The 13,976-nt window shown below is 40.2% G+C and overlaps 1 protein-coding gene across 3 annotated transcripts in view; it reads right to left on the minus strand.

Moving 5' to 3' along the window:
• Nucleotides 1-13,976, minus strand: part of LOC106081351 (polypeptide N-acetylgalactosaminyltransferase 3) — a 107,660-nt gene that overhangs the window by 37,429 nt on the left and 56,255 nt on the right. For all 3 annotated transcript variants that reach the window (XM_059369221.1, XM_059369220.1, XM_013243239.2), the window contains exons 4-6: nt 1,491-1,660; nt 972-1,423; nt 122-913 (exon numbers count right to left, since the gene is read on the minus strand). In XM_059369221.1, coding sequence (XP_059225204.1) covers nt 122-913; nt 972-1,423; nt 1,491-1,660 — 1,414 coding nt within the window. The remainder of the gene's footprint in view (nt 1-121; nt 914-971; nt 1,424-1,490; nt 1,661-13,976) is intronic.

Consider the following 13,976-nt stretch of genomic DNA (forward strand, 5'->3'; position numbering starts at 1 on the left):
CATTAGCTCAATATTTGATTGAGTTAAAACCTGACATCAACATATTTTTCAACGGTGGCCAATTCGTATGGTATGGCCTTTAAACTCATATAAGTATTAATATTCCCGTAAAGTTACTTACGTCCATATCATAGTCCCACAATTGTCGTGAATCATTGGAGCACATCGCCAGTTGGACATTTGATGTTGTAGCATTCCGATTCTTTAGCATTTTAATCGCACTCTGCTTAGGTTCACTGTATGTTAGGCAGACATTATTGTTTGTCATTATTTTACCGGTGGGTGTAATCACAAATATATCCATCGTTTGTGAATGGGCATTACAGTCGCCAACCGTTATGGGCTGTGCAGATGTGCGTGGAGCATCCTCTTTGGCCGGCCTCAAACACTTGTCTCTATCCAAGTCGATGAGGCTCATCAGCAGATCGGCATTATTGTCGACTTCTTCAAAGATGCGTGGCCATTCGCGGGAAATCAAGCGACCGGGGATGTTTTTCATGTGATTTAAATACGCTTGTGAGCATTCCGTTTCACCATCCAACCAAATAATTTTGCCAAAGAATCGATCGGGAGTTGGGAAAAAATGTTCCGGCCATACATTTTTCAAGTACCAAGAGAATGGTTTGCATTGCAATTTCTCTCGTAGGGCTATTCGGCTGCTAACGTCAATTTCTTTACGCGTCTGCAGCGATAGGCCGGAGGTGTAAAGCATAATGAAAGACTGCCACTCATCCATCCACACCACAGCGGCGCGAGCTAAGTTTTGTCCCAGCACTTCGCTCATTCCACCTGGGAATGTGTATGGCGTACTACTGCGGAATACATGGCCAACATGGGAGCAAGGGCTTATTTCAATAGTTCCACCACACTGCCAAATTCGAAAAGACATTTCAACATTTTCCCCGCCCCAAATCTGAAAACAAAGAGAATCTCAATTAAATGAAATCTATGCTGCACGGCATTCGACTGACCTTCATCTCCTCGTCGTAAGCTCCGATTTCATAAAAGTATTTGCGATCTATGGCAAAGAGACCTCCGGCCATGGCAGGTGTAGGTGTGGGTTTTGTTGGATGCCTGCTAAGGGAAGAGCGATCTGTTGCAAACCAGCGGAAACTCAGTTGCCAATTAAATGCACCCCAATGATTTTCAAATGTTTTGGTATAACTAAAATTATCATCGGATATAATATCGATGACCGGGCATATGACGGCGGTGCGAGACTCCTTGATGCGGTGTAGTAAAGGTTCTAGCCAACCCCTGGAGCATTCACAATGGGCGTCCAAAAATGTTAAAACATCGCCACGCGCATGCTTAGCTCCCATTAAACGTGCAGGTACAAGCCCACCTCTGGTTGTCATGCGGAAGATTCTTGTCGGTACACTTAGAACTTTGATGTAACTGTCCAATTGTTTCTTTAAATAAGCTAAAAAAATTGAGAAAATTTTTAGGTAATGGATGACTCAATTATTTGTTTTAATGTTCATACATACTTCGATCACTGGCATCATCGACCAAAATAATTTCCTTCAGCAGTCGCCTGGGTGTACGATTTATGACACTGGTTATCGTTCGCAGCAACACAGACCAGGCTTCATTATGGAATACTATAATTATAGATGCTGTTGGCATTTCTTCGACTTTGTATTTTTCATCACGGCATCTAAAAAATGTAAAGTGGTTAGAACGTTAATGTACAGCATGATATCTAAGTGTACTAAGTGTACCCTTTGCATTTTAAGCAATATGCCTTCAAAAATACCACCAAAAACAGGCCGGTTTCACAGCATTTTTAGAATCTCTTAAATTCAAAATAAATAAAAAAATTGGTCGTGTATTTTTTTTTATTTCATGTTTTTTGTTATCGGTTTTAAATAAGGTTTAAGTGCTAGTCTATTATTCGAACTAACTTAAATGTTTTGTCCAATGTGATACCACAGGAACATGAGAGGGAAGATGCCTTCGATATTTTACCATTTAGCTATCCACATTGCTTTAAAAACCAACCAACAACTTGCGAATGTTCACATCCGCTAACTCAGACAAGTTCTCACAGAAGAAGGAAGATGCCTTCTCATTCCTGCCGTTGAACCACCCTGATCGCTTTAAAAAGCCCAATAACTTGCGAATGTTCATATCCGATTAATCAGACAGGTTCTCAATGAAATAATAACATAAAGTGAAACTCCTTCTGACTGCTAGTGCGGGACACAAACACAGAAGGTGTTCTATAGTCTATTCTTCTTCGATGTTTTCACAGCTTCTGCAGAAGTCGTTACTTGCAACCTTCAGTCTGTCAGCATGTTTTCCGATTGGACAGAAACCTATCATGACAGATACAATGACTGAGATGTCTGTTCTAGCCAGCGACACCAAAGCTGTAGACCTCTTCTAGTCCAGTTTGGGCCACATAATTTTGGAGTGTTACAATCCCTACTTTGTAAATATCTGCCATTCGTTGCCTCCAGGCCTGATCCAGAATGTTACGCTTACATGTCGCTAGAGGCATACCCACAGATTACAACTTGCCTGAAATGTGTAAAGTAGTTCCTAATCGCGCAAGCTCATCCGTTCTACAATTCCCTGGGATATCTCTATGGCCCGGCACCTAGAACAGGTGAATTTTGAACTGTTCAGCCATCTCGTTTAGAGATCTAAGACAGTCACGGACGGCTTTTGAATTCAGAAATATATTCTCCAGAGATTTAATGGCTATCTGCCCAACTGGACGTCTCAGATGATATATATATGCCAATCGTCGTTATGGCATTATATCTTAGCCATTCCACCACTTCTTTAATTGCACCATATCACCAGACCTAGCTCTTCAGAGTACAGTGTATGTGGACGCCGCATGATCAAAGAAAAGTTCCCATAGCCTTACAGCAGTGGTCGCAGCAATTTGTCTTACCACAATGTCCAGAGGCATTAGGTGTTGCATTGAATTCAGTGCCTCAGATGGCATAGTCCTCTGTGCGGCTGTGATGCACAAACAAGTCATCTTTGGATCCACCTGAGTATTGAACAGAAGGTGGACTCTTGAAGCGTCGTCCACCAGACCATTTAAGTCTGACAACTGAAGTGTATACCCAGTGCGTGCTCTCTTGTAGGTATAAAGGGCAAGAGTTGCCTTTCTAGCCCTTTCTAAAATGTTTGATTTAAAGTTCAATTTCCCGTCCAGCAAAACACCCAGGTATATTGCGATTTATATAATTGGAACATCTCTCCTCCCAACAGGTGTCACTGGGAGTAACTTGTATCTCCTGCTGAAAAGAACTACTTCTGTCTTAGACAGATTGACGTCCTTGCTCCTACAGAGCAAGATTTTCCAAACGTGGAGGTTGTGTGTCCCTATTGTAACCTGAGACACCTGTTCAACTGCCCAACAACAATGTTACAACAACAAGGGATTTACGCCTAGACCACTTTCGGTAGTCGTATGTAGACCTTCCTGAAGAATATTTCTAAGAGTGTTGCGAGAAACGCAATTTTCACGCCATCTTACAGAGACAATAATAAATAACGACTATATTCCAAAGTTGAGGAGACAGTGCACCACCTTGAGGTGTTTCTCTGCTTACCCATCTTTTGCAATTCCCAATGACCTACATTAATAGGAAGTATCTGTGCAAAATTTCAAGCAGTTAGCTTTACTCGTTTGAGCGCTGTCGTAATTTTGACAGACGGACATGGCTAGATCGACTCAGAATGTCGAAACTTTTTTACGGTAGTATTGATGCCTAGAAACTCCAGCTCCTTCATGATTGACGTTGGTTTTACAGTATTGAAACCACATTCAATGTCAAGAAAGGCTGCCTTTGTATATTTCTTGTCAGCGAAAAAAACCCTCTATGTAGCCGACTAGGTCGTGAAGGGCTGTTTCAGTGGACTTGCCCTTACTGTTATATGCATGCTGTTGCCGAGACAGGCGATGTCCAGAGATTTTTGTCCTAAGATATGTTTCTATCAACCTCTCAAGAGTCTTCAGAATGAAGGATGACAGATTAATAGGATGAAAATGTTCACCTTCATTTGGTAAGATTTCCCTGCTTGCCAATGCGGAGAGTCTCAATGAGAGCCGGACGGCAGACGCAACGGCTAAGACGTTTGTTCTAGCCAGCAACACCAAAGCGGTAGACCTCTTCAGGTATAGATAGGGCCACATAATTTTTAAGTGTTCGCAATCCGCACCACCTGCCTTTAGTATCTTTTGAGTTCCGTCCTTCCCCGCTAGAGCACACCATGCGCTCAATCCAACCGGATTACCCACCCACACAGGGCTTTTCGAGTCCCGTCTCTACGCCTTTCCCTATTTTTCCGATCATCCGATCCTGCATTTCGCCAGACTTTGGAGATGCGTTTGATAGTTCCCCAGACAAGTATTTGGAACAACTTCTGAGTCATTTTTTGACTCCTCAACCCCACCGCTTATATATGCCGTCAGCTTCAACTTTTTAATCCGTTAGATACAACTCCTTCAGACTTGCTTTGCTGAGCCCCGCGACAGCTGCAGTTTAGTATAAAAACTGCATGTCTCCGGTCGCCATCAGCCTCATCCAATTTGCTAATCTTCCATTCGGTGGTAAAAAGATTGGGATTACAGTCCCCCAGTCTGGCAAGTATGTATTAAGGATCTGAAGGGCTCCTTGGTATCCAAGTGTGTGCCGTTGGTTGAGAAGAAATCTCTTTTTCCTTGACTAAATATACTGCTGCACCTGGCCAGATCTCACCAATCTTTTTTATGGGCGTAATGATACATTTCAATTGAGCGTTGATCCCCGAAGGCAATTAGTCTGTATCGACCCCGATACCAGCCTGCATCGTCACAAACTGGAGGAGACCCAGGAAATTCCGCAAGGACAGCGGAGTATACTGATGACAGTCAATTGACTATCCCATTCCAATTATTCCTAGGTATGCAGCGCTGTTCGCCTCCCTTGTCGACAACTACCATCACCAAACTGTCTTTAGCGACATTAGCAAAGGTTCTTGGACCCATCTTACTATCGTTCGCCCTAGTTTTTTAGGCATGGGATGCCCTCCATGTGACCGAAGCCGTTTGACTTACTGCTGTTTTCAAATCTAGATGTGTAGCTTTTGGGGTAGCATATGCAGCGATTTGAATTGAGAGCTTCTCTCCTTATTGGTGAGAGATTTAGGATCAGGATCAGTCGCACCAAGCCTCTCAATAAACCATCAATGAAAAAATGCTTGTCCTAATTTTAAAGATTCGAGCAAAAGATAAGCAAACCTATGGTGTAAGATATTTTCCTTGATACTATGTATTTTTATACCCTCCACCATAGGATGGGGGTATACTAATTTCGTCATTCTGTTTGTAACTACTCGAAATATTCCTTTGAGACCCCATAAAGTATATATATTCTTGATTGTCGCGACATTTTATGTCGATCTAGCCATGACCGTCCGTCTGTCTGTCGAAAGCACGCTAACTTTCGAAGGAGTAAAGCTAGCCGCTTGAAATTTTGCACAAATACTTCTTATTAGTGTAGGTCGGTTGGGATTGTAAATGGGCCATTTCGGTCTATGTTTTGATATAGCTGCCATATAAACCGATCTTGGGTCTTGACTTCTTGAGCCTCTAGAGGGCGCAATTCTTATCCAATTGAAATGAAATTGTGCACGACGTGTTTCGCTATGACTTCCAACAACTGGGCCAAGAATGGTTAAAATCGGTCCATAACCTGATATAGCTGTCATATAAACCGATCTTGGGTCTTGACTTCTTGAGCTTCTAGAGGGCGCAATTCTTATTCGATTTGGCTGAAATTTTGCATGACGTATTTTATTGTGACTTGCAATAACTGTACTGAATAAGGTTCAAATCGGTTCATAACCTGATATAGCTGCTATATAAACCGATCAGGGATCTTGACTTCTTTAGCCTCTAGAGGTCGCAATTATTATCCGATGTGCCTGAAATTTGCTTGTACGACGGATCCTCTCATGACCATCAACATACGTGTCTATTATGGTCTGTATCGGTCTATAGCCTGATACAGCTCCCATATAAATCAATCTCTCTATTTTACTTCTTGAGCCCCCAAAGGGCGCAATTCTTATTCGAATTGCCTGACATTTTACACAGGTCTCCAAAATATAATTGAATTGTGGTCCGAACCGAATCATATCTTCATATCGCTCTAATACCAGAGCAAATCTTTTCTTTTATTCTTTTTTGCCTAAGAAAAGATGACAGGAAAAGAACTCGACAAATACGATCCACGGTGGAGGGTATATAAGATTCGGCCCGGCCGAACTTAGCACGCTTTTACTTGTTATACCTTATAATAACCTGATATAGCTGTCATGTAAACCGATCTCACGATTAGACTTTTTGAGCTTCTAGAGGGTGCAAATCTTATCCGATATGGGTGAAATCTTGCACATATCTTTAGAATGAGTTCCAACTACTGTGCCAAGTATGGTCTTAATCGATTTATAACCTGATGTAGCTGTCAAATAAACCGATCTGCCAATTGGACACTCTGTCCCACTGAAGGGCGCAATTTTTACTCGATTTGCCTGAAATTTAGGAGGTGGTATTTTTCTATGACTTCTAACAGCCATGACAAATACGGTCCATATCGGTCAATAACTTGATGTTGCTCATATATGTATTGAAAAAGTTATTCAAAGAACTTGACAAATACGATCCATGGTGGAGGCTATATAAGATTAGACGCGGCCGAACTTAACAGCCTTTTAATTGTTTTATTTTAAATGGTAGGTTAAAAGATCGTTTACTTTGCGTCTTGTTTTTAAAGACAAAAATCCAAAAGGAAAAAATGCTATGTTTAAAAAAAGAAATTTCAAAACATAATAATTTTAGACGGATGAACGTGTCCGTTGCTCAATAAAATATTAATTTTGAAGATAGACTTGTATTTTCAAATTTGGGTTTTTTGCTCGTTTCCATTGCTAAAATCTCACAAAATTTTGAGCCATCTTGTTTTTTCGGTGAAGAGCGATGCGCCTTTTATTATTCCAAGCCCTCAAAGAGCGTATTAGTATGCCAGAGAAGGTCGACGACCCAGGCAAATTATAGGCATCGGCCTAGTCCTCAAGACTCGAATCAGGTATCTTCATCAAAAGCCCCTGGCGGCTAGTGGAGCCTGGCGCAGCCGAGGTCTCAGTAGCAGACAACATGCTATGGCCAGATACCACCACTACAGCTTTTGGGTCTTTGGAGTCCATTCTTAGTCTACTCCCGGGCTCTAGATCTGCAGCTTCATGGGAAACAGATGCCGCCTAGTAGATAACACTATGGTAGCGGACTTAATTTTTTTCGAAAATAACTACATACTATTGTAGTTGCAGAATATTTCTGCGGAGCAAACTGACAAAACGTCAGCTCCACCCAATGGATTCGAATCCAGGCTTTGAGCGTCAAAGGCAAACATGATAGCCTCTGTGTCACAATGAGCATCCCTTCTGTTATTAGTGATTAAAATAATATTAAAATTGCTTAACATTTTTGAGCACAACACATCTGCTCTGCTCTGTATCTGTCCCATTCAATTACAGCCAAAACTATATGGAGCACCTCAATACGAATTCAGAGAGGAAGACACAAAACAAAAAGAAAATCAGCTGCTACGACCTTAGCACGAGCAGACAAATCTTTATGTCAATTAAACTAAAAGAGCCAGTCAGCACCACTCAATTGAATTTGAAGCGATTTCCAGCGTTAACAAAGAAACCAGAAATTGTTGAACTAAAAATTTTCAAAACAGATTAGTTGGCCATCGCTGGAGGCGAAAAAAATGCTTAGGCTAATTTTTTAATGGTAACAAAATACCTGATGTTAGATGTTGGACGCATTTTAATTTATGTGTCCGTCCGTCTGCATATCGAGCTTGTTTTTTCCAAATATAATAGCTATGGAGTAAGAAATGTATTTTTGGTAACAAATCATTGCCGGCCAATACTACGCAAAGCACCACAAATGGTTTTCCTAAGCTATTAACAATTGAACCCAATTAAGTGTGAGGCGATGCTATAAAATAATGGAAGCGTAATAATTCCGAAAAAATACCTAAATGGCTTAATGCGATTAATGGCTATTTTGCCATTGTTATCCCAACAGAGTACTTAGCTTAAAAACTATAATTATGACAACAATTGCAAAAGAGGATAACCAAGTCATTGCAGAAGATAATGACTTTGCGAGTCGCCAATAGCTTTGGAACTCATTGGCGCAGTAGAATTTCTAATCATGAACACAATGAAGGTGTCGTCAGTACGAACTACAATAGAATACGACTACAATAGAATGTTGTACAAAGTGCAATAATTAACTTAATGTGAAGTGTTAAGTCCATGAATGCCATGGGTGATTTATGTCGCAGACCGCAAAATGCGAGGCACGTTCTAGATTAATGTTTTCGAAACATGAGAAGAAGATGAATCCTCCATTCATCATCTGCCAATCAACCAACAATGGTTTAAGGAGAATACAGCCTTCATTAGATCATCTTCAATACCTAAAAACATGGTTTTAAACCGAACGATGACGGTAATTTTTATTGGCGAAATATTCAAAGAGTTTGCAATGTCCATCCGCCGCTATAAAAGTCATAACATAAGGGTAACAAATATTACATGGAATATTATATATCCTTTTTATATGATTTGCCTTAAATTTCTGTAGGAAGTCGATCCCACAATTGCAGGGTTCGGTCAACTGGTCAAACGATCATTAACTGGTGTGCGCTCTTAGAAAATCTTGTATCTCTGGCGAACAGTCTTACCTCAGTGATAAGAAGCCGTATCTCTGCGGAGCAAACACCATCGATAAAACAGCACCACTCTGCCCACATTTCGATGGAGCTCATCGCCGATCAACACCATCGCTGTCACTGAACATGGTCAAGAAGCTCCAAGGAGTATTTTGGAGCCCATGGGAGTTATATTCCACCTTAGGCTTAATGTAGGTTGTATAAATATTGAGAAGATCAAAAGAAATGAAATAATTTTTGCACCGATTAAGAAGCTCCAAGCACTTGCTTCTTTCGAAACTCCGAATATATAAATAAGCATTGTATCCTCATTCCTCATCAAGAGCATCTGATTGTTTAACATCAATACCATTCAAAGATAATGACGATCGTAAAGAATCAGTGAATTGTTTCTGTATCAGCAAACAGCACTGGGTCTTACGTGCATTAAACTCTACTCAATCGTCCCCACTCTTAAATGGCTAGCAACTCCCGGCAAAGTGTATCATTCATAATCCGCATCCTGTCTTCAATCTCTTGGAGACTCGGCCTATGGTTGAAAGCTAATGAAGGTCATCCGCAAATGAGTAGATCGGATTTGAAGTCTGACTCAAAAAACCGAAAAAAAATAAGGAAAAAGGAAAAAGGAGGACAGATCTTTATGGTACACCTGCGGTCAATTTTTATTTTATAACAAATCGTATAGTGCCATCTCGAAGAAAGCGACTAGCTTATGCCTTGGACATATCTAAAGCCACGACCTCACTCTCACCAAACTAGTAGATAGAGCGACTGATGGCAAAAATGCCATCAGGTCTCCCATGGAGAGATTTCTGCGTAACCTAAACTGCCGGTCGCTAGCGATTAACCATGTCCATTCTCCCGATTTTACCCCTTGAAAGCACAAACAGTTTGTTATTTATCCGACTTCCTGTTCGCCTATCCGTTCTTCTATCGAAATCACCATAGCGTTTGTACGAATAAATGTATCCACTTGAAATGTTGAGGATTAAAAATGGGTCATATATCTGTTCAGATTTGGATATTGCTATTCCAGAAGCTTTAATTTTTATCCGATATAAAAGTCAGAAAAATGCATGAACTCTTTATTTGAATCGATAGAACGGTCCATATAATTAGAATTAATTCGTTTAAACCATTTTTTGTAGATAAAAATTCAATTTTGACTTCGGTCTTGCGATTTTCGAGAGTATTGACTAATCTCGACTTATAGTATAGAGTTTCGCGACTTCCTTGGCAATAGAAGTTACATACACTTCTAGTAGGATGGCTCCAAACTAGACGACTTAGTGGACTTCGGGGTATACTCTGAAGAACTAGGACTGATCCTGTCGAGAAGGTTACCCGAACACTGGAGTGTGTATCAATCGGAGATCCTGGCAACTAAAGATGTGGTGAAATGGGTAAGATGTAATGTCATAACGACGATTAGCATAAATATATTCTGAAGCAGCCCTGGAAAACGTATTTCTGAATTCAAAAACCGCCCTCGAATGACGCAGATCTCTCTTCCAGATGGCTGATCAGTTCAAAATTCACCTGTTTTGGGTGCCGAAGCTTAGAGATATCCCATTAAAGTTTCGAAAATTCTGATGGAAAATGCTGTGAAATGGAAACCCAAACCAGAAACCTGCGCCAGAAAACCGAAAATTGTGAGGCGAAACATAGAACGATCAGACAAGAATCTATTTACATCATTTTAACAGAAAAAACTTTGGTAGATATTAAAATTGTTGCTTCAATTCATCGAAAAACTTTTATGCTTTAAAGTTTATGAATAAAAAGGATGCCTATGATGTCAAAATAGATTGTTCAACAAAGGTTGATACATTCGAAATAGTCAAATATGATATTTTATTGCCCAATAGCTGACCAAAAGAATATGACCTCAAGCGATTTTTTTGGAGAGATTTTTGAACACTATTCAGCAAAAAATTATTTTGAAAATCGATCCAAAAACGAAGATTTGGCAGCTATACCAACATAGGGTATTGAAATTTTGCGCACGATCTCCGTAACACTCAGCTCTAACCATTCAAAATTTCAAAGAGATATCTCTAACTGTTCTCACGCGTCATATTTTTACTAGTTTTTATACCCTCCACCATAGGATGGGGATATACTAAGTTCGTCAATCTGTTTGTAACTCCTCGAAATATTCCTCTGAGACCCCATAAAGTATATATATTATTGATCGTCATGACATTTTAAGTCGATCTAGCGATGTCCGTCCGTCCGTCTATCACACTAACTTTCGAAGGAGTAACGCTAATCGCAGGTCAGTTGGGATTGTAAATGGTCTATATCCATGTTTTGATATAGCTGCCATATAAACCGATATTGGATCCTGACTTCTTGAGGCGCAATTCTCACCCGATTTGGCTAAAATTTTGCATGAGGTGTTTTGTTATGATTTCCAATAACTGTGCTAAGTGTGGTTCAAATCGGTCTATGACCTGATATAGCTGTCATATAAACCGATCTGGGGTCTTGACTTATTGAGCCTCTATAGGGCGCAATTTCTATCCGATTTTTGTTTTTGTTATGACTTCCAATAATTGTGCTAAGTATGGTTTAAATCGGTCCATAACCCGATATAGCTGCCATATAAACCGATCTTGAACCTTAATTTCTTGAGCCACTAAAGAGTGCAATACTTCTCTGATTTGGATGGAATTTTGCAAGAAGTGTTTTGTTATGACTTCCAACAGTTGCGCCAAATGTGGTTTTAATTGGTTCTTAACCTGATATAGCTGGCATATATACCGATCTAGGATCTTGACTTCTTGAGGCTCTAGAGTTCGCAATTATTATCCGATTTGGCTGAAATTTTGTACTACGACTTCTCTCATGACCTTCAACATACGTGTCAATTATGGTCTGAATCAGTCTATAGCCTGATACAGCTCCCATATAAACCGAACCCCCATTTTACTTCTTGAGCCCCTAAAGAGCGCAATTTTTGTTCGAATTGGCTGAAATTTTACACAACGCCTTCTACTATGGTCTTCAACATTCAGTTCAATTATGGTCCGGACTATCGGACCATAAGTTGATATAGCTCCAATATTATACCACCCCAGCCCCCAAAACTCCTTAAAATAGGTGTATTTGACGATCATGACAATATGGGATTCAAATGAAAGGTATTCGGGAGTAGATAACGAATATGGCATACAAATTTATGTCGATGTATAGGGAGTCACCCCACCCCCACAAAAACGCCCAAAATGGGCACATTAGCCAATTACGGATATATGGGACTCGGTTTGTTTGTTCCGTATAGACTGAAAAACGGTAGAACCGATTTTCTCGAATTTTTCGCATATTGTGTATGTTGGTCTGGAAGGAAACATAGGCTATATAATTTTTCGATATCGGACGGCCCTCCCCCTTTTGCCAAAAATACAACCTAAAATCAAAAGTGGATCGATCGGGACAATATATGTATTAAATGAGAGGTATTGGAGAGTAGAATACGAATATGGTATTAAAAGTTTAAGTCTAAGTACACATCGGGCCGCCCCAACCCAAAATTGCCCCAAACAGACATATTGGACGCTCATTTCAATATAGGGCTCAAATGAAAGGTATGCGGGAGTAGATTTCGAATCTGGCATACAAAATCAAATTGGCTAAACCGATTTTCTTAAAATTTTCATAGATTTTGTACGTTTGTCTGGAAGGAAACATTTAATTTTTAGATATCGGGTGGAGGCGAACCCTTACCCAAAAAACGTCACTCATATCCGAAAGTGGTCCGATAGCCACAATGAGGGTATCAAATGAAAGGTATTGGAGACCAGAAAAGGAATATGGTATTTAAATTTGGGTCCAAGTACCCCGTTTGAGTCGAAATGTCTGTGATGCCAACCCTCCGCTAATGAGAACATTACCCTAAGGAAGAACATTACCACTAGGAGCCGAGAAGGGGCAAATTCTCACACATCAAGTATAAACTCAATAAAACCTTTTTATAGCCGAGTCCGAAATGCGTCCCGAATTTAGACACCTCTTTGCGGAAAATTTTTTAAATGACCATACATGGCATTGCAACTCGCAAATGTCGCCAACATTTTGAAGGGATAAACACCTCTTTGTCCGTTTCAAAGAAAATAGATTGCAAATAAAAAAAATAATAAACTTTTTAGGTAGTTATACCGAAACTGGTTCGCCAGAACTGACCGACTCTATGCCTAGGGGTTCTAAGCCCTTTTTAAACACACGAGATCATTGAGTAACTAATAAGTTCCTAAAACACAATTTGGCTACAGTCGTAAATCAAAACTTGCCTTAGTTTTTCTTATTTTGCATTTTTATACCCTCCACCATAGGATGGGGAGTATACTAATTTCGTCGTTCTGTTTGTAACTACTCGAAATATTCGTCTGAGACCCCATAAAGTATATATATTCTTGATCGTCGCGACATTTTATGTCGATCTAGCCATGTCCGTCCGTCCGTCTGTCTGTCGAAAGGACGCTAACTTCCGAAGGAGTAAAGCTAGCCGCTTGAAATTTTGCACAAATACTTCCTATTAGTGTAGGTCGGTTGGTATTATAAATGGGCCATATCGGTCCACGTTTTGATATAGCTGCCATATAAACCGATCTTGGGTCTTGACTTCTTGAGCCTCTAGAGTGCGCAATTCTTATCCGATTGGAATGCAATTTTGCACGACGTGTTTCGTTATGATATCCAACAACTGTGCCAAGTATGGTTCAAATCGGTCCATTACCTGATATAGCTCTCATATAAACCGAACTTGGGTCTTGACTTCTTGAGCCTCTAGAGGGCGCAATTCTTATCCGATTTGAATGAAATTTCGCACGAAGTATTTTGTTATGATATCCAACAACTGTGCCAAGTATGGTTCAAATCGGTTCATAACCTGATATAGCTGTCATATAAACAGATCTGGGGACTTGACTTCTTGAGCTTCTAGAGTGCGCAATTCCTATCCGATTTGGCTGACATTTTGCATGACGTATTTTATTCTTACTTTCAACAACTGTGTCAAATAAGGTTTAAATCGGTTCATAACCTGATATAGCTGTCATATAAACCGATCTGGGATCTTGACTTCTTGAGCCTCTAGAGATCGCAATTATTATCCGATTTGTCACGGATTCTCCCATGACCATCAACATACGTATGTATTATGGTCTGAATCGGTCTATAGCCCGATACAGCTCCCATATAAATCGATCTCTCTAT

The sequence above is a fragment of the Stomoxys calcitrans genome, chromosome 5, assembly GCF_963082655.1.
Source record: "Stomoxys calcitrans chromosome 5, idStoCalc2.1, whole genome shotgun sequence".
Lineage (NCBI taxonomy): Eukaryota > Metazoa > Arthropoda > Insecta > Diptera > Muscidae > Stomoxys > Stomoxys calcitrans.